The 25,417-nt window shown below is 40.4% G+C and overlaps 2 protein-coding genes across 2 annotated transcripts; one reads left to right on the top strand and one right to left on the bottom strand.

Moving 5' to 3' along the window:
* Positions 1-13,517, top strand: stx17 (syntaxin 17). Its single transcript, XM_042423377.1, has 7 exons — positions 1-182; positions 1,614-1,822; positions 1,927-1,992; positions 4,544-4,870; positions 7,454-7,504; positions 9,719-9,805; positions 12,494-13,517. The coding sequence occupies exons 2-7, from the start codon at positions 1,700-1,702 to the stop codon at positions 12,746-12,748; spliced, it is 909 nt and encodes a 302-aa protein (XP_042279311.1). The 5' UTR covers positions 1-182; positions 1,614-1,699; the 3' UTR covers positions 12,749-13,517.
* A 64-nt stretch (positions 13,518-13,581) lies between these two features.
* On the bottom strand, positions 13,582-25,348 carry erp44 (endoplasmic reticulum protein 44). Its single transcript, XM_042423376.1, has 11 exons — positions 25,204-25,348; positions 20,749-20,821; positions 20,066-20,105; positions 19,667-19,782; positions 18,617-18,801; positions 18,407-18,522; positions 18,116-18,290; positions 17,786-17,897; positions 17,523-17,664; positions 16,295-16,397; positions 13,582-15,832 (listed from the first exon to the last, which is right to left on the bottom strand). The coding sequence occupies exons 1-11, from the start codon at positions 25,261-25,263 to the stop codon at positions 15,725-15,727; spliced, it is 1,230 nt and encodes a 409-aa protein (XP_042279310.1). The 5' UTR covers positions 25,264-25,348; the 3' UTR covers positions 13,582-15,724.
* Positions 25,349-25,417: the final 69 nt, after the last annotated feature.

Below are 25,417 nucleotides of genomic sequence, written 5' to 3'. Positions count from 1 at the left end.
CGGAGACTTTTCGCGGACGCACTCGGAAGAGAAATGTTTACAAACAACAAACTGTCAGAAACAACCCGAAAGCGTTGCTGCAAATTAGCAAATATATGTCATGGTTGATTTTCTCAACAGTATGGACGCTCACACCAGGTTTTAGCGGATATAAATTAAATCCTTGAATTGTATTTTAACTGGTAAGTGTCGCCAAATGTCCATTAAGTTTGGTTTACTTGAGCGGTGATCGACAGACTGCTGTTTGTTTCACTGTTTTCTGGCTCCATGAACAAGTTAGCTGACGTCGTCTAACGAGTTAGCAACAAGCTGTTAGCTATCGTGGCTAAAAACATACCAGTCGATTCATTTAGCGACTAATATAACCAGCAGCTGTATGTCACTTAACATTCAAGTGTCAAAAGGCAGCACAGGAGTTGTGAACACGACTCTGCTAAAACTGGACCGAAAATCAAATATAAGTTTTTCTTTCAGGATTCATAACTAGTTTTAGTTTTAGTTAACATAAAATCAGTTTACCTGTTTCCTGTCATAGGTTAGAGCTGTTCATAAGGGACCTCATTCTGTCTAATATCGCCCAGGTTTACTTCACTGGTAATATTGGCTTTAAAGGGATAACATTGGTAAAATATTACATATGCTGCAAGTATTTGTCCACATTATTGAACTGGCATTATGTTATCCTTTTCATTTATACAACTGTGAAATCACGAAAACATAAAAGTATAATGGTCTTTAAAAAACCCTTGGCTTGTCTGGAAAGCGTTACCTATTTTGTATTCAGTAAATATTTGTATTGGCTCCATATAACCATTTAAATGTATCATATCGCACTTGTGCTGAAATGTAATGGTTTTAGAGCTACAGCTAACGATTATTTTCCATCATTGATTAGTCTGCTGATAACTTTCTTGACTAATCCATTAATCTTTTGGTTCTCTCTTTCTCTTTCTCTATAAGATGTTAAAAATGGTGTTCACAATTTCTCAGAGACCACAGTGATGTCTTCAAATTGCTTGCTTTGTTTAACAGTCTGAAATGTTAAGATATTAAATTAACTGTCATATATTAAAAGAAAAGACATTAAATCCTCACATTTGAGAAGAGGGAAACATCAAATGTTTGGCATTTTTCTGACGATCAACTAATAGATTAATCGACTAATCGTTTCAGCTCTAGACAGTTTATTGAGTAGTTGGCCAACAAAAAATGATTCCTGAACTATTTTCATAATTGATTACTCATTTTAAGCAAAATTACCAAAGTGTTCACTAATTTTCGCCTAATTTGCAGCTTTTCTCTATTTTATATCAGTGTTAATGGAATACCTGTGGGTTTTAAACTGTTGGTCAGACAATACTAGACAAGACAACCCTCGTCTTATAAAAATAACCCCACTTTTCTAAACAACTTCTTGTTACACTCTTGCATACTGTCAGTATATAATACTTAAGCTACTCTTTTCACAGAGAGGAAGGATTTTGGCAAGAAAAAATATTTGTTCATGTTATGGAGATGCCAATTTTAGATGTGTGGGCAGACTCCAATGTGTCACAGAGTTTATTAATTTGATTTATGTATTTAACAAAATCATACTCTGCTGATATTTACAGTGTCTGTGGGGGCAGAGAGATAAGGCTGAGCAGGTGCGGTGTCTAAGTTACACAGAGGTGTTGGCTGTTGGCAGTCAGCAGGACACATGGCAGAGGAAGGCCACAAGCTGACACTGAGGCGCCTGGAGGCACCGATCCACAAGTTCATTAAAGTGGCTCTACCCACGGACCTGGAGAGACTGCAGAAACACCACGATAACATACTGAAGGTGACGGCTGAAATCTGGCCGAACACATGATCACACCCTCGCGTCCACGCTCTTACTTCCAGTCCGCAGATAGATATCTGATGCTTTTTCCTTCATGTTTGCAGTACCAACATAACCAGCAATGGGACCGCCTTCATCAGGAGCATATCAATGCCAGCCGAACTGTTCAGGTATAACATGATACTCTATACACTTCATCTATGAGTGTGTGTCAGTATGACAGAGATATCAATACAATATAGTAGGCCAGTAACTGATATTCTCCTCTAATTTTGGAAAACATGACGTGAGCCACAATGTCATGTTGCTATACGATGAATTCCAGTTTCTTCATAACACTAAATTTCACATCCATAACAATCAGCCTTTATGTCATCACAGAGGCATTTGGTATACTATTCAAGTTTGAGCTTGGCGGATATGTGAATGTGAGGATTGTTTAGATGAGTATGTGACTCATCAGCCCCTAAAAATTCCTGAACCAGCATGACTCTGCAACTGCGTAGCATATTTTTCATCCAGATTCTTAGGAACTCAGTTTAGAAGGAACTTGATGTGGTGACCAAGTTGTTTCCAGTTTGAAAATCAAAAGTGAAGACCTGTGATGTCTCTCAAAAAGGAAAACAGCCACTTGACAAAGAAATTCTCAACAGAAGGTCCAACTTACTTGTTGTTCCAACATCTAGTGGCCAACATTAGAGACCATTCTTGGTACAAGGGGTTACAATATGAACACACACTGTTGTCACATATCCATAATTTCATGCTTATTTCACATGATAGCAACTAAACCATCTCCATGACAACTAAGCGACTCCATCCACTGAGAAAGACCACGAGATGTAATTGAATAAATGTGTCTAATCCATTAAGTTAGTATCCACTTCCTGTATAGATATTCACTGTCCTTCAAAAAATCAGGGCAAGAAAAGAGCTGCTGCCAAACCTCAAATGGTCCATCTCCTCTGTGTGTGTGTGTGTGTGTGTAAGCACTCGCATACTTGTTCACATGGTGGGTGTGAAATGCCTCAGGGGATGTTGTTGCCTGGAAGCCACCATGTCTCTAAAGGTGAAATAGCTCCAAACAGGCACACACCTATCCTCTCACCATTACCCTACAAACCCCAGAGACACACACAGAGTGCTTTCTCATGTCTGCAAGGTGTTAATCCTGAGTAGGGGTTAGTCTGCTACTCTGCTGTAGATGTGTGTGTGTGTGTGTGTGTGTGTGTGTGTGTGTGTGTGTGTGTGTGTGTGTGTGTGTATAGTAGGGCTTAACAATTAATCGAAATATTATTGAAATCACAATATGGCCAAGTGCAGTATCCAAATCGCAGGAGCTGCAATTTTTTTTTGATAAAGGTAAAATGTGTCACAACATACTGCATTGTGGTGCTACAGTGATGCCCCGACCCAAAAATCATATTCTCCAGATGTGAGGGAACATGCTTGCTCGGTACAGACCCCAACAAAAATCACATCATCATCATTTTTATATTTTTTTCAGTGAAAGTTAAATGCAAAAACTACCATTTCCACAAAAATCGTGACTCAAAATATCTGTCAAAATAAAAGCAATATGATTTTTTTTGTGTTATCATTTGCCCTAATGTATAGATAGATGTGGCCTATGTCCTGCATTTCCCTCTTTCAGAAACAGACTGCAGTCTCTCCTACTTGGTGATTTGCATGTACTCCCACTAGCCTAGCACCATGCTTACCCCCAAGAGAAAGGCACAGACAGACTCTGTATCCCCACCTTTACCACAGAAGCCATAGTAAACACTGTGAGACAGGGGAGCGGAGTCAATACTGTTTTATCATGAATATCTGCTATTGAGTATGTGGATCTGTTGGTCTGTGTGTGTGTGTGTGTGTGTGTGTGTGTGTGTGTGTGTGTGTGTGTGTGTGTGTGTGTGTGTGTGTGTGTGTGTATGTGTGTGTGTGTGCGTTTGAGCTACTTACGGTTAATTTGCAGGCTGACAGGTGCCTGACCTGACCGTCTCGGTGTTAATCAGTGTGTTTTTCAGTTTTATGTACAAGCGTGAGGACAAGCGTATGCATATATGTTTATTCATGCTGTGTAATTAGCAAAATGTGTTATCGGCAGCGCACTGACCCTCTGAGCCCCGGTCGTTCTGTGGCCTGGAGGGCTGATGGCTGGGATGTAATCCTCCTGTCACCCTCAGGGCACAGCGGGATGAGGGGGGCTCGTGTTACCCAGCCTCATATTTGAACCTTATTAAGGCCCTCCAACCCCCCCACTCCACACACACACACACACACCCCGCTCAACTTACGCACACACATTTCCATCATCAGAACAGTTCACTGGGATGCTGAGCCTGTCAGCTTTCCCACTGGCACAACAGTCAAACTTAACAAAAATTATTACTTTTAAAGGGATTTAAAGGAGTTATTTGTAGAGTTGTTTGTTAAAATTATAGTTCTGGATCATTTTGTGCCCTGTGTTGATATGTTACCAGGTAACAGCAGTACAGATTTATTTAATTTTTATGCTGTGTATCTTGTCTCATCTTCATTTGTATCTTGTATATTTTTGCTGTGACGGTTTGATTTAACAACAGGTTTGTCTGCTTGTCCTTCTGTCTGTCTTTGTGTACATTAATCAAGCGTCTCAGTCATTGTTAGTCTCTCAGCCCTCTGAAGTGTTTCATACATGACACTCAAACTCACTGCTTCTCGTCCATCTCCCTGCAGCAGTTGAGAGCTAACATAAGAGAGATGGAGAAGCTGTGCACCCGGGTCCGTGCCGAAGACGCTGCCGCTTTAGAGGCGCTTGTCAAGCCAGTTAGAGACCGGGCGTCAGCCGCCACACAAGGCTTCCTGCATTTGCACTCTAACCCCGGCCTTCAGCCTGCGCCATCGTCGCCACCTGCTGCTCAGCCGTCCAGCTGTGTGTCCAGCAGTTACCACGCTGATGACGATGTGGGTGAGGAGCTGGTGTCTGGCAGGCAAATTCAGCTCCACCTTCCAGAAATCCCTGCTGATCAGAGTGCGGCCGAGTCCTGGGACAACCTGGAAGAGGTATGAATGTTGTTTCCTCCACACAAACTTTTGAACATGAAGCCTGGCAATCATAATCTATTTTATACTTATTTTATATTATTGTTTTATTGTTGTAAGAAATACTACGTCTTGGTATTTAAGTTCAAGGTGTACTGTATATGCATGACATTAGTTAGAGGGTTTACAAGTTGCTTTGGTTTTATGAAGCTTCCCTTTCTTTTTCAAATTGCGAAATCAAAAACAGGACCAAACCTCATATTTAACTTGGACAGGCACTGCTCAGATCTCAGCTCTTGTGGTGTAGCATCATCCTACACATTTAGATTTTTCTTTCCATCTAACATCCATTTGATCATGAACAAAGGAGGTGAATATGTTGTTTTTAGTGCACCGCTATTAAACCTGCTTAAACCACAATCAACAACAAATCTATACCTCAATCTGTGCTGAATAAATAAATCTCAACTCTTATTATCTTTGTTAAGATAAATATAATAATGTTAAATGTTATAATAATGTTTTTTTGCTATCCATAGTTGTCCCTATCAAATTAAAACCATATCCATTCTAACTAATAGCTGCCAATGTTGTAGTGTATTTGAAATGAGTGAGCCCCTTATCATTTTTCTCTGTAGTCAGCATGGGAAATTGTGTTCAGGTTAAGAGGTGAGTCAAAAAGAAAATGAAGAAGAAGAACGAAGGGTTTCTTAAAACCTGAGAAATGTACAGAGAGATTTACATAGCAGACATTTGACTTGTCATAGTAGGAAAAGCACATGTGTTACAATGACATTAAAGGGGACCTCATTTCCAGCTCTATATTTTTATATAAGTTCAGAAAAAGTTCAAAAATCTCCTTATTTATCTTATACTGGCCCTTTATGCAGCCCCTCAGTTCAGCCTCTGTCTCTAACAGGCAGTCTTAGCTCCTGTCTCTTTAAGGGGCCCCTCCAATGAGCCCACTCTGTTCAGATTGTCCAGCTTTCTGGAAGCCTGCCAAGGCGCAGCCGTATCAGTCGCGTTAAGTTACCGTCAATGCAAACCCAACATTTTATGCTTTACTGCTTCATATAATAAGCTTTTAAATAACTAAATAACAGGAGACTTTTATTGAGAAGAATTTACAGGAAATTAAACGTGTTCCTCACAGAATTAGCAGAGCTTCATTAGGCGTTTAAAAACAGACCAACACAACAACATACGGAGAAATTTGGAGTTATTTGTTGAGCGGATCAGTTAGAAATAATACAGGGAGGAATAGTACAAGCAGAAATAGCCACAGTGATGATGATGTTTGATGAAGAGCTGCAGACAACCAGTACACCTCCAACAGATAAACTACTTTGCTCTGGTGTGTAATGGAAAAACAGCTTGCCAGCTCGACTCGAGTCATTTCTCGGCATTGACTACCCCCAAAACAATGGAAAAATGCCATAATGTTAGTAAAGCAGAGCAGTGAACTCGTGCGCTGTGCACGGAGCAGATGACCATATAAAGAAATTCATCACAAGTTGACATTGGCTTGGGCTGAAAGTAGAAAAAAACGTTGGAAACTTAGCAATTGGAGCAGTCTGAAGCCGGTGCTTTTTGCTCACCGATTACTTCTACATAATTTTACCCCATTATTTGTCACTTTGGCCACATTAATGTGAACATCCGACATTGTGACATCATATATATATATATATGTAGAAGGAAAACATAATAGTTCCCCTTTAAAGGACCAGTGTGTAGGGTTTAGTGGCATCTAGTGGCGAAGTTGCAGATTGCAACCAACTGAATACCCCTCCCCTTCCAAGTTTGTAGGAGAAACTACAGTATCCATGAAACATGCGAAAAATGTGAAAAGCCCTCTCTAGAGCAAGTGTTTGGTTTGTCCGTTCTGGGCTACTGTAGAAACATGGCGATGCAACATGGCGGGCTTCGTGGAAGAAGATGCGCTCCCTCTGTAGATATAAAGGGCTCATTTTGAGGTAATGAAAATACTATTCTTATTTTCAGGTGATTAAACACTAATTTTATGAATATTATATTCCGTTTCTGCCAAGTCTGTTCTGCTAGATGCCAATAAATTCTACACACTGGACCTTTAACGATGGCTCTGTTCTGTTCTGTTAAGTGTCCCAGTAAGGCATGGCAGTGTGACAGTGGTCACAATACCAGCATGCACAATACCAGGAACCAGAAAGTGAAGCATTTGAATGGAATTCAGCCATCATCAGTGTTCTTATTTACACCTGCACTTTTCCTATCTTGACATCTCAAAATTTCTTGTGAAAAAGACCCACGTTGACTGAAACTTAAAGCACTAAACACAAAGTATAGATAGGAAAGTATTTTCCATCTTTTATCTGTACTAAATGTTGCTATGGTTACATGCATTATTCATAGCTATAGCAAGATCATCTAATGCAATTGACCCCCCCTTCCTCTTACCTGTTCTTGCAGACGCACTTGTCTCACTCTGCTCTACTGTAATACATACAACACATATTAATATTCACTCTCATTAGTTCATGTGATTGTCAGTCGTAGACACTGGCTGTATGGATGGACTGTGGCTGTAGACAATTAAGTAAATACAGTATTTTTTCTTCTCAGGATCTGAAGGAGCTGAGTGGTTTGGTGACGGAGTTCTCACTGCTTGTCCATGTAAGTACGAACACTCAACTTGGCTTTGTGCTTCCTGGCGGCTGCATTCACGTTTCCACAATATATGCATTTCTCTGTCTATCTACATGTGTGCACAGCTACCCCTGTGAGCAAAAACAACGTGAGAGCCTATAGTGTTTCCAGGAAGTGGTGTGTATTTGACCATGTGTGCTCGTGTTGCCGGGTAAGGCTCCTCTGAGAGGAGGTTACGCAGATCGGTTCAGGACTACTGCGGGGGCCCCAGAGGCCCTTCACCGAGGCAAGAGGAGAGATTGAGGAGTAGACGAGGGAGGATTTGTGGAAGGACGGGAGGGTGCCCACAGGGGGGGGGAGAGGTGGGGGAACAAGGGATAAATCGGAGCAGGTGGAGAACAGACGGCTCAGATTATCACTCTATCCTCAGGGATGGAGGGAGAGAGGCAGGGAGGACGAGTGAAGGAGAGATTAACAGTGAAAGAGAAAGAAAGAGAGAGTGAAGATGTAGTTAGGGTTGAAAACAGACTGAGGCAAGAGGAGGGGGGTGGGGGGTGCAGAAAGAGCATAGACATGTTGTTGTGGTGTCTCTAGGGTGAGAGACGCCGTTAGAGGAGTAATATTCCAGCGCTCAGCCACAGTGGAAATACTGACTGAGTGTGTGGTTGTGTCTGTACATGCGTCATGTTAGTGGCTGTTCCGGCTGTTTGTCTGTGTTCCTATCTGTGTTTTTCTTTATTCAAGGGCTACAAATTCATATAAGCATATATGTGATTAACACTGACAATGACAGTATTTTCATTATTCATTACTTTATTCATTCACGTTTAAAAGTATTCCCTCTAGTCTATTATTCAGTTTGACTAAATGCTACAAATTTCAATTTTTCATTATTTGAGACAAGAGCTGCAACGATTTATCAATTAATCAGCAACTATTTTGATAAACGGGTAATCGTATGAGTCATTTCTTAAGAAAGAAAAGCTCAATTCTATGATATCATCTTAAGGAAACTGTATATCTTTAGGATGTAGACTGTTGGTCTGGACAAAAGAAGACATTTGAGGACGTCACTCTGGGCTTTAGGAAACATTTTTCACAATTACTGACATTTCATAGACCAAACGGCCAATCAATCAATCGAGAAAATAATCTTCAGATTAATTGATAATGAAAATAATCATTATTTGCAGCCCTACAACTGCTCTGTATCTCAGCATTTTTTTCTTTTATTTTTACATGATAAATGACTAAAACGGTTTATTTTTTCCCCAAAGTGAAATTCTTTGTAGATGCACTAATTGATTAATCTATTCAACAGATTTTCATTTTAGTGCAAGCTTCCACATTAAATAATAATAGAAAATTAGAGTTTCTCACTGGCCAGCTGTTGCAAACAGTCATGAGGATCATATTCAATAAAAAACAATTTAACAAATTTGACAAAACAGTCTCATTATAATGTCCATTTAGCAGCTGTTCTGGAGCTTTAAATCGTATCACACAATCTTCCTCAGCAGATGGAGTTTGCCCAGTTTTTCAGGATTGGATCCCGAATAGTGCAGCTTTGTTCGTCTGGGTCTTGATGAAACTGTTTGCTTTTGCAGGAGAGAAAACAGCACAGAAAATAAGAGAGGTGATGTTTTTCTGATCTAAGAAGACGTGATCCGTGAATGTGAGTGGCGAGATTCATCTGTGATCTGTCAGAGCAGGTTTTAAAAACTTTGAAACCATCACAAAATAACAGGAAGCTTTTACACTGGTATGTGTGAGAGAAGTGCAAAAACAGGGCTGAATCTGTGAAATAGCTGAGAGTGAGAGGGAACAACAGGGAGAGGCAACACAGGTGAGGAGAGGGAGAAGAAAAAAAGTGCTCTGGTTGTTGTTTGGTCACTGTGTCCATCTAGCCCTCATGTGGAGAGAGACAGCTGCCACTCTGAATATTTCATGAGATCTACACAATGCCACACGCACACACACACACACACACACACACACACACACACACACAATCTGACCCCACGCCCAGTGTAATCTCCCTTTGAATATACCTATAGCCTCCACACACACTCATGCACACCCTTATCATGTCAACTTGTGGCATGGAGCAGAATTTGGAGGGGACGTAGTACATGACAGGTGGTTGCTCTTTCACACATGTGTGTATGCATCTGTGAATATTCTTGCTTGAATGTGTGTGTGTGTGTTTATGTTTGTGTGTGTCTAACCCCTATGCATCAGTCCCAGCAGGAGAAGATTGACAGCATAGAGGACAACGTCAACACAGCCGCTGCCAACGTGGAGGAGGGGACCAAGAGCCTGGGGAAGGTGTGTATGTGCTTGTGTGCCCTGACGATCTGATCCGTGCCTGTGTATGTGTGTGTGTGTATGTGTGTGTGTGTGTGTGTGTGTGTGTGGTGTTTGGGAGCTGGGGAGATCGATGGCACTTTGCCTCCCAGCCATTCCACAGCGTTTGTTCCTATTGATCCGTTCGAATACGGAGGAAAGCTGCAATTAAGGAAATAGAGAGAGGAGAGGGATAGAGAGGAGTGGAGGGGTGGAAGAGTGATAGAGAGGTAGGATGAGAGCGGCGACAAGATGTGTGTATATGTGTGTGTGTGTGTAGTATTAAGGAGAGGTTTGAATGACTGTTTAATAGTTTTTCAGGCGCAGCATTCAGGCTTCCATCATCAATTCAACACACTCTTACACTGATCTGCACCGAGTGTAACTCAGAGGGACAACTCAGTACCCTTCACACATATTACACAATTGAAGTGTTGAACTTCTTGTCTATAATACACAGAATGAATCACCCATTAATCCCACGCACGCACACATCGCAGCAGACACAATTTTCCACCTTTAAAAAAAAAAAACATTTTTACAACTTTAATTTCAGTTTTTAACTTTTGGATTACATTAAAGGAAAAAAATACTCATCTTTCAGGTGAAGAGGTCTGTTTTGATCTTTGTTTTGCTCACACTGTAAAGAACATAATGAAAGTGTGAAGACTGTATTAGACTGTAATTACAAACACTCAGGCGGTGAAGACACAGAGTCGTGATTCCTGTGTGCTGATGAAAACCTGTGAATGCGAACGCTGGTGTGTAAATAAGCTGAGATGAAAAACAGCATTTTTATGTTTAAACTATTTTTCTGCAAGGCCTATTAATCCTCAGAGAAACAAACAAACAAACATATTTTGTCACTTACCGCTAGTGGTATCTACACATGCAGATACTGATTTGTCCCGGTTACTGAGATTTCTGCCACCAGTCCAGTACAATGGAGGTGAGTTAAATTTTTTTTGTGATGCTCAAAGCATTAAAAAAAGACATTTTACCAATTAAACAGCAACATGTCTTTGTAGAAAACCGTAGAAACAGTGTTCCCATTACTCTGGATAATCTGCACACTTGTAAACAGTTTTCATAGGGACTGGTTTTTTTTTGTCAGAAAGTAGTTCCAATGAAAACCGTCCACATTGAAAGTCAGAGCATTCAGAACATCTCTGGAAATAGACGTTACTCCATTTAATTTCAGTACTGTTGAAATAATTATTAACAATTATGATCTTTTTTTTTTTTTAATCTTTGAAATGTTTTATTGAGACGCAACCTTGTACCAGTATCTTTATAAAACAATCACATGATGCTTTGAGTATGTCTATGTTTTGAGTAAAACATACAGACATACACACTTCACAACTTAAATTGAGGACAAGTACAGAAAAATCATAACACAACCCCTCAAAATCACCCATATGAAGCTTAAAAAAACAAACAACAAAAAATATGATGAATTCTTCTTATTATTAATATATAATAATATATACTATATAATAATTGTAGGGTTAGTAGTCCAATCCTAGGTTTCTCCTGTAGTTTAGATAGACACTGATGCCCATATTGCTCCCAATTTGTGTCTACGCATGAAAAAAAACTCAATTTGGATTAAAGCGTCTGTAATTTAATTAAATGATCTTGATTGTTATTTGATGCTGTGAGCACCACAAACAAAAATGGTCTCGGGATGGCAGCAGGAATCTCAGAATCTCACTAATATATCAAAATCTCGGCAAATAAAACACAAACTATTTGCACGGCAAGATACCAGTAAAAGTAAGTGAGAACATTTTTATTATGTAACGTACGTGTACCAACCTTATAACAATTTGAACTTTAAGTCCTTGCATTTATAAAATAAATTCCTCAAATAATGAAATCGTCTTTTTAAATTGTTCATTTAAATTAAATTCGCCCCAAATGGGAACACAAACAAAGGTCGACCTCCCCGTAAGGTTGCTAGTAGATGTAGTGGGCTGCACATTAGACGGAGGCGGGGTGTGAAGAGATAACGCAGATGAGAGGGATGTCAGATGTTTTAACTTGTTTTGAAAGCTTGTAATCTGTCATCAGGTCAAACAGCATTACACACACACACACATTTCCTCCATCCTCTACAACCTGTACCCAGAGTCCTTTTAACTCTGCTCAGATGAAATTAAAATTCCCTCAACTGCCACAGGGGTGGGGACAAGGAAAGCTAGCTTTTGAACTAGATTAATTTAATAGTGAAGTGTTAATCAAGTGTGTGTCCCTGTGCGTGTGTGTTTCTCAGGACGGTCAGAGAATCAGTCATTAATTGCCATCAGCAAAGCGCACCTTCCACTCTGATGATAACGGCCGTAATAACACACAGGCCGCATCTCTCTGATTTCTCCTAAATGAAGATAATGAAAAGGCTTTGATGCCGCTATGGAAGTGTCGGTTTACATTTACCCAGGCTGGCTTGTTTGTGTCGGGGTTTTTTTTTTCTGTGGGCCGATGTGTGATCATGAAAGGATAGACACATCCGAACTCTATCACAGAGTGTCTTGAAGCCACAAAGTAGTCACGCCTCTAAAGGTGTGTGTGTGTGTGTGTGTTTGTGTGTGTGTGTGTGTGTGTGTGTGTGTGTGTGTGTGTGTGTTAAATTAAACTGCAACATATCTGTTCTTCCTGTCTCTCTAGGCGGTGGGCTACAAGTTGATGGTGCTGCCGGTTGCTGGGGCGTTGCTGGGTGGAGTATTAGGAGGTCCGCTGGGCCTGCTGGCTGGGTTTAAAGCTGCAGGGGTGGCTGCTGCTCTGGGAGGGGGCGCCCTGGGATTTGCGGGGGGCAACATGGTCCAAAAACACCGCCGTGCCCGAGTGGATCTACAGATGAAACAACTGACAGCACCGCCGTCGGAAGAATCAGCCGAACCAGAGTCAAGCAAGGACAAATGACCCAACACCTCCGGTCAGTCCTCGCTGAGCTCAGGTGGTCTGATCACTAACTGAGGCTCCTGGTGTTTGGACGCAGTACAAACTAGACCTCCAGTGCTGCTCAGACTGCCTCACAGAGACTCAACATTAGTCGCCAAGCACTGCTGTAAAACTATTATGTAACAACAGCCTAACAATGCAAGAGTCAAATACTTTGATGTTTGGGTGTGAATGGTGTTTCTGTGGGGACGTTAATCTTATTTTGTACAATTTTTAAAAAAATTCTCAACAGTTATTTACACTACAGCTTTTGGTTTGCGGTTGGATCAGCCTCACGTGGCTGCGAAATTAAGTCAATTTCATGGAGCCGTCCATTCTGTCAAATGGTACCACTAACAAGAACATTGTTTGTGTTCCTCAAGCTACCATCTTTTTTTCAGATCCTTTTTTTATCATGTTTTGCAAGTTTCTCAATTTCTTTTTATGCAGGAATTACTGTCCCATTGTGAACAGCTGTAGTAGTGAGACTACTATAAGAATAATGTATGGAAAATGTCCTGTGCTGTTAGATTGTTTACTTAATGTAAATTTAAGTGGCACACAATGTTTATATTAATAATGTTGTATATAGGGACTTGTTTTTGTGAAGTATGGAAGCAAAATTGCACAAAACCCGCCCAAAGTGCCACTTTCCAGATCACTTCAGGGACTGGAGTGTAAAAAACCTGCCATGTACTCTTTACACTGCTGCTGGTTTTCTGCCAAATAAAATGTTTCTTGTCAACAGGAACGCCGTTCAGTGCACAGAGTGAACACTAAATGACAGCAGAGACAAAGCATCAGACAACACAACATCCTGTAAAATGGTTTTTAATTTACTTTTTTCATTTTTTTACTCTTCTTCCCCTCTGAGATGACTGGTTTAGAAATGGCATCACACCCCCCCTCCCCTCCTGTTGCTCTCCTGTATGTGTAGCTGATATGTCACTATGCAGGCATCTGTTGGCCTCTATGGAAGGGCAGGACAGTACAAACTTAGCAATGGATCCCCATACCCTTATTTAAATCCCACTTTTGGATTCATTCAAACTCAGCGGATCTCAGGAATCTAGACTTGTACCAAAACCTCAAAGACATATAAAGAGACAAAACCATTTTTTAAGAGAACTCGTATAAAGTGGCAGACTGTAAATTTCCACCGTTCATCACATGGGGGGGGTTCCCCTCTTGTCTCTCAGCTTTTGAAAACACTGGGAAGGACGCAGTCTTTCTCCCCCAGCATTGGTGACACATTTGACAACAGGTGACAGCCAAAAAAAAAAAACAACAACAGCCATTTTGTTAATTCGTGTTAACGTACACCATTTCAAAACTTTTTTTCCCCCTCAATTTGATTACCAGGAACACAACTCAGAGGTGTTACAGGAAATATTGTACCTATATAAAGAGCATCCAGCGCCTTAGACTTTTCATGTTTTACAACAGTGGAAGTGATCAATCAGCCTTTTAGACGCTGACCAGAAAACTAATTCCAACAGATTGGTCTTGAGTACAAAATTAACAATTCCTGATTGCATAAGTATTCATGTCCGTCAAGACAATACTTAATGGAGGCACCTTTGGCAACAGTTACAGCCTGACGTCAATAGGTCTGTAAGAGCTTTACACATGGGGACACTGATTCTTTCCCATTTTTCAGTCACTCATAGTCTGAGTGAACAACTATTATCCTGACACAAATTCTGGATTGGATTTAAGTCTGAACACCTTAGCCAACACATTTGACTTAATGTTTATCTTGCTGTAAAATACACAATCATAGCTGCATATTTTCTCCAGGATTTCTCTGCATTTTGCTGCATTCGCTCCACCTTGTACCGTCACAAGCCATCCAGGGCTTGCTACAGAGAAGCCTCCACACAGCAGGATGCTGCCACCAGTAGGCTTCACGGTGGGGGTGGTGTGTTTTTGGTGATGTTCTACATGGTGTTTAGTATGATGGGCAAAAAGCTCATTCATTTTGATATTACTGTATTTTCTGTTGAGTTGTGTTCAATGTTGTAAAACAAAAAAAAGGTCCAAGACGGGAATTTCTTTTTATAGACACTGTAAGTGACATCATAACCTAATAACCATTTAGTACCAGGGAGAGAAGGGGGTGCATCTCAATAGGCTGGAGTAGCTCTGTCTCTTTATCTTCTGTTTCAAGTCATGATTTGAAATTATGTTGCCCTTACCCAGTATTTCAAAATATTTTTCTATTCCTTCAGAACTTTGTGTGTGTGTGTATGTGTGTGTGTGGAGAAGATGTGGAGATAAAGCTACTTCAAACAGGCATGTCGTTACAACTTGTGCTATACAAATGAGTTAGAGTAGAGTTGGTCATATTGAGATGCAGCCATGAGGTCAGTGAGACTAAACAAGCGTCTCCTATCAGGCTGAACTGGACTACCCACAGATAAGAACCATACGACTGGAGTGAGGGAACTGTTCTGGTTTGTTTCTCTACAAAAAAAAAAAAATCAGGGTGATGAAAAAGAAAAGGAATAAAATAAAGAAAACTCTGCATTTAATTTAGACCAACAATGAGACTCCCATGTAGCACAAACATATATACAAGCTCCAAAAAAATCAAAGTAAAAACACTTCTCATGATGTCCTAATGCCCCTAACCCCTACCACACATTTCCTTCTTTAACCCTCTTCCTTTTAATCCAAAATAAAAATTGTACGTGAAAGAGTTATGAAAATATAGGTTATTCCAACATGGTTGTGTCATGGACTGCGCTCCTCTGCTCTCCTCCTCCCGTTCTTCTTTTTCTCCTTCTTCTTCATTCTCTTCTTCCTCCTCCTCCTCCTCCTCAACATCTATCTTTCTCTCTTCAGTAAGGGTGTTGGGTGTTGCTGTTCTGTCCCGCTGGCCTGTCCCAACCCTAACCCCCTCCCTGACCCCGGGGCGTGGCATTGAGTCACAGGATCACTGGAAGGCCGTTGAGGTCACAGCTCGTCACGGTCCCTGAGGATGGTGTAGCGAGTCTCGCTGGGTGCCAGTTTCTGGAACGAGCTCTCTGGAGGGCTGCTGGCTGCTTCTCCTACTATCTCCTCCTGAGAGTGAAAGTCAAAATTCAGAAAATCAAATGTCACATGACATAGAAAAATCCAACTTTAAAGGAACTATTAGACCTTACCGAGAGTTACATGAGAAGAATAAAACCACTCTCAGGTGTGTAGCTGGCTTGATTCTATCTGAATTCAAAATCTGCCCACTAGCACCTTTTTACACTTTGGTTTTTGTATGGACTAAACAAACAAGATATAATGTGTTACTCAATGAGATTTAGAGGTTCTGGTAGGTGAGTTTTGTTACCTCTGGACAAAGCCAGGCTAGCAGTTTCGCCCCATTTCCAGTTTTTGTGCTAAGCTAAGCTAAGCGGCAGCTGCCTCCAGCTCTCTATGTAGCATACAGACATAAGAGTGGTATCAATTTCTCATCTGACTCTTGGCAAGAAAGCAAAAAAGGTATTTCCCAAAATGTCAAACTATTCCATAGCGTGTGCTGATGCTAACCTGTCCGGGCGTGCTCTCTGTGGGGTCGGGACCATGGTGAAACTCTCGGTGTAGCTTTCCAGAGTGAAGGTCCAACACAAACTGTTTCAGCCTGCCAGGGATGCTGTAAGAAGCACACACAAAAATGTAAATTAACTGCGTCTTTGACAAATGTGTCCACGAGGCATTCCTACACACCACGTTCCGCAATAATGACAGACCTGCTCGAACTACAGAGAAGGTCAGAATTAACCGCTGATATGAGACAAAACAGCTCTGGGCAGCAACAGAGGACATTAGTTCCTGCAGACGCGTCATGAAGCAGCATTAATCCATATCAACGCTGTCCTGTGAAGTGTGCTTATTAACGACAGGTCATGAACTCTTTGTCATATCACACAGGCGGAGCTGGTCCCCATGTCACAGCTAACCCCGTGTGTCAGAACAGCATGTAGGCAGACGCAGACGCACGCGCACACACACATACATATAACATACACTGTGCTAATGTAATTACAAGCTGTGTGCCACATGCAGTGGTGATGTGATGCAATTAGGTTGTGGAGGGCTGGTCAGTCCTCGGGGCTTCTGTCTATCTGATCAGACTCTGATTGGGGATGGGAGGGGCGGGGGAGGCAGAGTGGTGGGGGGCAGAATAAATAAGATTAAATTAGATTAGACTGGATTAGTTTAGCACTTATTGCACGTGCCAAATCATGTCACATTAGCTCCGGTGTCCTGGCCCATTCATAAAGGACAGATTTTAGGAGGTGTGACATTTTTCTGGTGTTCAGTGCACCGAGGATTATGGCGTGTGTGTGTGTGTGTGTAATAAAATTGACTTTTATTTAGGAAGATCAGATCTTGTAATGAACAATTTCTCATAGCTGTGAATGATATCATTTAGCTTAATTGTCCAAAAATGTCCAAAAGAATGCCAAATATGTCACACCGATCTGACATGTGGATGATTCATTTGATAATTACAGGTGCATTTGTGGTCAGTTTTCATTTATATTTGGTTAATTCTTTCTGCAAGATACAATTATCAGCTCATATTTTTATCCCTAAAAACTTTCATTAATGTTTCAAGGGAGGTGCACACACATAGTGGTATTGCAAATGAAATAACCTATATATGGTAATATTGCGGCTCCCTAATTTTAAAGATTAAATTGCTGCACATATACACAGTGTATCTATGTGAAAAACTACATTTTATATAGAGAAACTGAAAGGCAGTACTTACGCGAGGTCTTTAAAGTCAGGAAACACATACATGTGCCTGAATGAGTCTATAGCGATAACGGGACAGTCAGCTGGAGTTTTCTGGATGTGGAGCAGAGGATGGCGGAACTTATCACAGTCCGCATGCAGGAAGTTTATGGACCCTGAACAAGAGAAAGAAACGATCCCATGACATACATACCAGCTCTCTACACAGGGCTGTAATAAGTCAAGTATAGATAAACTTGGCAACACTGCCACAAACACAGACACACACACACTTACCTTTCTCACTGATGAGCTGGCGAGCCACTTCATGTTGGAACTTCTCTAAGCTCTCTGTGTCTTCTTTAATATGGAACAAGATGAGGAATGGGATCCCTTCTTCAGTCAGCTCCTGGGAAACACACACACCAACACAGTATTAGAGACAGATGGAGTCACGGTCTTTTTGTGGCTCAGCAGATGTACGACCCGCAGACTCAATGAAAACCCTCAAGGCTGGTTTCAGTGTATTTCCGTCTTTATACATCTATCTTCAGACGAAAGCAGCCACAAAGCAAAAGTTTATAATCATGCTGACAATGTTACGTGTGCAAAAATCAGGTAACATACCTCTCCATTTTCAAAGGTGATCTCCCTGACCAGAGGCACACACTTGTCCTGGGCCCAAGCATAGGTCAGGTCGAAGTTGGTAAGTGAGCCGAGGTAGACCATGTCAGGGACGCTCTCCCCCACAGGTTTGTAGATCACGTTGTCTCCACTGAAGCGCTCGGCCTCAGACACAGCACTAGAGGAGGGAAACGGTTAAGAGGAGTTCAAGAGGGAAACACCTAATATATCCACTACATATGGGCTTCATTTGAATGGTTGAAGGAGAAGAATCAAAAACATAGTGCGTCTCACCCGAAAGCAGCCATGAACATGCAGTCGTCCCGAAGGATGTTGGCAACTTTTTCATATGTGTGGTAGTTGTCTGAGTCCTTTTTATCAAAGTAACCTATGATGTTCCTCTTGCTCCTCTGTTGAATAATAAAGAGACAGAAAGTGTTGGGACAAGAATGATAACTGTGTGTGTGTTAGTGTTTTTACAGACAGGGTGTGTTTGCCACTCACATCCACAGCTTTAACTTCCTCCATTGATTGGATCTCTTTCACGGGGTCAACCTGCTGCTGGCGGATAAAGTCAGCGATGGCCGCCACCGACCTCTGACCCCTGTACTCCCTCTTCATCATCATCCCGTTGCGGAACAGCTTCAACGTAGGATACTTAGTGATGCGGTACCGCTGGGCGATATCCGCTGCACAGAGGTGGAGGAGAAGTTAAGTAAAGAAGGACAAATCAATTGATGAAGAGGAAGGAGCAGAGTAAAAACACATGGGGATGGGTGGATGAGGAGCAGCGCAGTGACAGAGACGGCGGTTAAACCTCAGTCTGAAAACACTGCCTTCAGTCAGCTCGGAGCTCTGATCTCCCACATGAAAGCTGCCCCCCACCAAGAGTAAATATTCTCTCTGCACACAGTGAATGAGTGTGTGTATGTGTGTGTGTATGTGTGTGCACGCACATGTGGCAGGTGTCAATCTCCCTGCGGGGTGTCTCTAAGCCTCCAGTCTTCACAGGAAGCAGCAGTTTTGTCATTAGTCTTCAAACAGTTTGCAGGTCATCAATAATTCTCTTTAATTTGCTTTATCTCAAAAGGCTGAGGCTGGCGGTTTGTGTCTCAGTGCTTTGGTGTGGCGGGCATCTATGTGTGCATACGTATGTGCATCAAATGTAGTGAGGGAGTGTGTGCGGGCCTTTTTTACTCCTTGTATATGAATAGGGGTGAGGGTGTTTTAGGGCATTAGATAACCATAAACAGCAGTCACCACATATAACACAACTAAATACTAACAACAACAATCATTTGGTTAATAGATTCATAATTTATGTCAGTTAAATGTTAAAATACCAAACATTTTCCGGTTTCCGCTTCAATATTATTAAGATTAGTGTGTCAATATGAAATAAATACTTTGGCTGCTGAACAAATTAATAAATGGCTCTACTGTCTTGTGATGGGAATTTCTCAGGTTAAACAAACAAAAAGAGATCACTTCTATCTGTATGTTGTTTGGTATTGTCCTTGACCATGTTAGAAAGAAAACAAAAGTAACACTTACAATGTTGGTCACAGTCGACGCGCGCAAACACCACCTGCTTGGTATCAGGGAACTCCTCTCTCACTATGTTAGATGCCTCCTCAAAAATTGGATGGAGCATCTGGCTGAACCTACACCTGTAAGGCGGGTGAGGAAGCGGGTGTAAAGTCAAAGGGTTTTCCATGATTTGTAAGTAAATTAAATAGATTTTTAAAAATCCACTAGACTAAATTTTGCTGTCATCTCATTTCACATATATCAGTTCCATCCGTTAATTAGAACAGCTCAGAAATCTATGAGATTAAATCTCCACAGCGGATGACAGTAATCAAATTATATTTATGGCACCATGTGGTATTCACAGCATCCTTGACATAATATACAGATTCAATGAATGAGGAAGAGAAGCGACACACTTACCAGTCTGCGTAAAAATTCACTAATGCCACCCCAGCATTATCTGCAAGAAAACACACACAAACAAGAAATAAATACAAGCCTCTACACATTACTGAATTTTCTCTTGAATGTATATTTGGTAGTAAAATTAATTAATTTGGCTCATTAATCTTAAACCCTTCAGTTTTCTGTCAATAGAGGAATGAAATAATACCGGGAAGACTGGAGAGCACTTGCAGGGCATTTTATTAACAGAAATTTATGACCAGTGACTCATGGCCATATACATTTATCTATCAAACCACCTGTCATTAAATGTCTAATTGGTGAAAGGTGAAAGCAAAGAGGCCACACCTACAACAACGTGGAGAACAATTATACGAAAACAGTAAGTAACATCAAAAACAACTGAAAACTTTGTTGTATTTTTTACAAAAACAATAGGTTGTATAATGCTATCCACACACAGTGGGCCAAGTTCTTCCTTGGCCACTAAATAACTGAAATCTGTCAATTAGTTTTTGAGATGCCCCTTTAATAAAGACACAAGCAAACAGTCAGACAGACTAAAAACGTTTCCTCTCTGGCAGAGATCACAAAAATGGAGAAATGAATATGCAGCCTTAAAGACAACCAAGCAGGAATGGTGGACAAAGAAGAAATGAGCAATTGTTACTTCCAAAGATTTAAGTGTGACGCCTTACTTAGGACATCGTCAATGTTGCCTGAGTCCAGACTGGTGATTTCTGCTTGTCCAGGAGTTGAGAGGCCCATCACCTACAGACACACAGGGAAGAGGCAGGTTAGCAATTAAAACATAAAAACACAGAAATGCTAGTAAAGAAAATTATTTGGGGAGGAGGACAAAACATAATACTAGTTAAGACAGAGTGAACCGACAAGCCTGTCAGCATACTGATTGTGTTTAGCATACTTCTGGCTCTATCTGTGTCAGCTGAGCACCAGCTTTCAGTGCAAATTATAAACCAGAGTACTAGATCCATGCCTTTGTGAGACCCTTCTGTGCTCCCTGGCAAACTAGTGGTGGTGTAATCCCTGCAGTGTTTCCTGGATCTGGTCCAGGCTCTTCTGCCAGTCAGTTGTTCATGGTGTTGAGCTTAATATACAGTAAACAATGTCACCTTATACTTGTTAATGACTGCACAGCGACAGGCAAATTACGCTCTCATGATTTCCAGCGTAACTTCCTTTTTCACATCAATATGGTTTCTTGTGTGCATGTAAAGGTGGAATGGAGTTACATACAGGTCTGGGTTCACATACCATAGTAGCAAATGTTTCAACTATTGAGTTTGTCCCCTCTTAACCAATCAGCAAATGTTATATTCATGGACTGATAAGAATTATTTATGATTGTGACTTCCACCTCTGAGGATATATGACATTTTCCTATATAAGGTAAAGAATGTAAGCATTATACAAACATATACAAACACATATTTTAAACATTTATACGTGTGGCGTATAACCAAAGTGTCAAATCTAAGTGAAGCAGTAGGGTTGACAGTGAGCTCCTCCTGATCATTCAACTCTTATCCTCATGTATTTGCATTCTTACTCTTATTTTATCAGTTACTCTCTACTCAAATAATGTGGCCGTTACACATGATGATATAGCACAATTTTTTACAAACATCCTCTTTCCGTCAGGCGTTTTCTCTGACATCTCATCTGTTAGCAGACATGGTCGGTCTGATGCTACATTCCGAAGAAATACCAAGTTGCACATTGAGCAAGGGGAGTTTTCTGAGATACAATTATTTTCCGTCGTGTCATAAAAATTACACTAAGGTTTAATTTTGAGCATTACGGGTTATTACAGGTACCGACATCATAGTTAGTTAAAGTCTCCTTGCACTCAAAGTGTGTTTCGCTTCTTGTTCTTTCAGTCGTATGTTTGAGCTTCACTGTGCAGACTGATGTATGTGCAGTTTGACACTAGAAAGCCGTTTTCACATTAATCTGCCGGAAGTAGTTTCTTAGTGCTCATAAAAAATCTGAGTTCAAGGTGCGTCCCTTCAAGCACGATTTGTGACATCACAACTAGTTTTTGAATCTAAAAATACTAGTTTTTGAATCTAAAAATCCCTCATTTATGAATGTATTTTTTGAATCTAAAAATACATTCACAAATGAGAGAGAAGAGGGAAAAGGAACAATTTTAACTAGTTAACTGAATCTTTTTGTGGAAAAACCATTTCAGACACAAATTATTGTTCCAATCTGAGTATTCTGATATGTTTTAAAACATGTGTGGAGGAGACCTTCAATTACAAATATCACTGACATTAAATGAGCTTTTGCAGGGGGAACAGTATTTAGTGTTAGGAAAATAAAAATCTTGCAGGCATCCATTTTTCTTTCCTGCATCTTCCTCTCTGGACCACTGAAACAAGATTAAACTTGTAATTATGATGTACCAACTGGGGATTTCTGAATTCCAACTCTGATTGAAGCACTGCACAAAAGAATGCTGCATGAGAGGGATCGGCACAGAGAAAATTTAAGGGCTACGATGGCATCCACTGCAGGGTGAAATGGGGAAGAGAACATGTTGGAGATGTGCTTACTGCCAACTCAAAACATAGAGACACCAATTAAAAAAAAAAAAGATAGCAATGGCCTAAATTAACTCTTTTAATAACAGAGCCTAAGTTTGACAATGCAGATATGATGACAAGCTGACCGAAGAAGACTACATTATCAAAACTTTGACTCCTTTACTAAACTATTTCATCAAGAATGCTGTCGCAAGTTTTATATCAGCCACTGAAACCAATACTTCTACAAAATTGCAACACTTTTAAATTATGCTTGCAGGAAGTGTTTATCTACTGTGATCTGTGCTGACACAAGAAGCACCCTTTCTATGTGAATACAGAAATGTCAATATATATTATCTAAAGAAGATTGCACATTTTCAGTGAAACTGTGAAACAGCCAGAGACAACATAAAGATGTGACTCAATAAACCACAAAAGTTTCTACTCAAATAGAGCTGCAATAATTAGTCAATTAATTGATTAGTTGCCAGCTATTAAATTAATTGGCAACTAATTCTCTGATTCCAGCTTCTCAAATGTGAATATTTTCTGGTTTCTTTAGTCTTCTGTGACTGTAAACTGAATATTTTAGGTTGTGAACTTTTGGTTGGGACAAAACAAGACATTTGAGGGGATGAGCTTGAGCTTTGGGGAACAGTGATCAACATTTTTCCCTATTTTATGGACCAAACAACTAATCGATTAATCAAGAAAATAGTCGACAGATTAATCAATAATCGCAAGTTACAGCCCTATACTCAAGCATACTTTCACTCACGCACAAACCAACAGTCAAAGTTTAATTAGGGCTGCAATTGACGATTATTTTCATTACTCATTAGTCATTAATCTCCCAGCTATGGTTTTGGATTAATCATTTAATCTATGAACTGCCTGAAGAGTGAATAAATGTCCATTACAATTTCTCAGAATCCAGGAAGACATCCTCAAATTTCTTTTTTGTGAAAACAAAAGTCCAAAATAGACCCAAAGATATTCAATTTACACCAAATAGAAAGAAAAGAAAAATAGCAAGAGCAGCCGGAACCAGCGAATTTAAAGCATTTAGGCTTAAAAAATGACTTAAATGGCTTATTAATTATCAAAATAGTTACTGGTTACTTTTCTATCAATCAATTTATCATTTCAGCTCTATATTTTTGTATAGAAACAAATCATGTTTCTCCTCTGCTAGTTGAAAAACCATTGTAAAATCTTGTACAAATCCACCTGTATCTCTGTGCACTGCGCTTCATCACCAGTGATACATTCCTCATTTACTATTGCATCTTATACAAAAAGGTGGGATGGTCCTCCTTAACAAACAGAAGGGAGCAGCACTGTATGTTGTTTATTTATAAGGCTCTACTGTAAAAACTGCCAAGTTACCTCTGCTCTCTGCTCAGATTTAAATACAAAACTTTCAATGTCAGGTCACAGGACATTTTAACATTAGCTGAACCTCTTGTCACACTGAACACACATAAGTGGGCTCAAATACTATGCTGTATACATAAAAAAGGAGAAGTTACACTCTCTAATTTCAGCTGAACACTTTAAAAAGGCTGTATTTATGTATTTACAATCACAATTTACTTTTCTTAAGGTGAAACTAATGTCTTGTCTAATGTCTGTATTCTTGTACACATTTCTCTTGAAAAAAAATTCCAATGAGACTATCTGTTTATATGAAGGATTAAACCAATATATAAATTATTTCCTGGATCCTTTTATCAAGTTGAAGCATCTTAACTTTGAAGAAGCAAACTGTCACTGTGCTCTTTTTTTTTTTTTTTTTTTTTTTAACCACATACAATTACACATCCTTCACACTGATATGAAATACCTCAACTGCTATGTGAAGATAACACCCTGCAACACTAAAGACAAGTTTTCATATCAGGCCCCAAACTCTCACAACAGCACACACTAGTTCCGGGTTGTCAGCCAATGAGAATGAGCCACAACAGAGGAATTCACCAACCGGCGAGCATCATTCAGAGACACATTACAGACACACGATAACTTTATATATCCGTGTTATAACAAATGTTTCGCCTGATTAAACACAGCAGATCAGCCCATTATTTAAACATTGACTGACCAGGCCAGCAGACAGCATTTATCTCCCTGCTGTCAGGATGTGGTAGCTAGATGCTTCACTGCTACTCAACAAAGTTAACAGGAGTCAAACTTTAGCTGATTAACTTAAAAGTTTGGATTAACAATGTGTGATAAAGGGCAACATCTCGCTTATATAAAGTGGATTAAGGCTAGTTATAACCCTCCAGCTAACGTTACTCAACACTACCGGCTAAGTTGACATTGCAGCTGGTTTGTTATTTGAGCCGCAGGGTTCAATCACATTCATACGGCCTCTTCAATAAACCTGATAAATAACTTCACTCACAACAGTGAACGAGAAAGTCAAATTAGCCACTTTTACAGCCACGTCTCATCGGTTAGCTGGCAGCTAACTATGCAACGGCTAACTAACGTTTACTCAGCTAACGTTAGCCCGCTGTGGTAACTGTTAGCTAAAAAAAGCAACTGACTCTTAGTACATATACCGAAGCTGAGATATAAAATGCTTACCAGCAGTAAAACCGTGACGGAGCAGACATCCAGAGATGGAGATATTGCTAACAATTTCATTGTACAGTGTAGTTTGTGGAGGTGGTGGTGTTGAGTCTTCCCTGTCTGTCTTTTCCTCACTGCAGCAGGAAACCAACGGCGAACCAATCTCACGGTGACCACGGAAACGTAGAGGGATTCGCTCGGCTTTATGGGAAACGTAGTCTTTCAACGT

The sequence above is a fragment of the Thunnus maccoyii genome, chromosome 10 (assembly GCF_910596095.1).
Source record: "Thunnus maccoyii chromosome 10, fThuMac1.1, whole genome shotgun sequence".
NCBI lineage: Eukaryota > Metazoa > Chordata > Actinopteri > Scombriformes > Scombridae > Thunnus > Thunnus maccoyii.
This window is presented reverse-complemented; position numbering and strand designations above follow the sequence as displayed.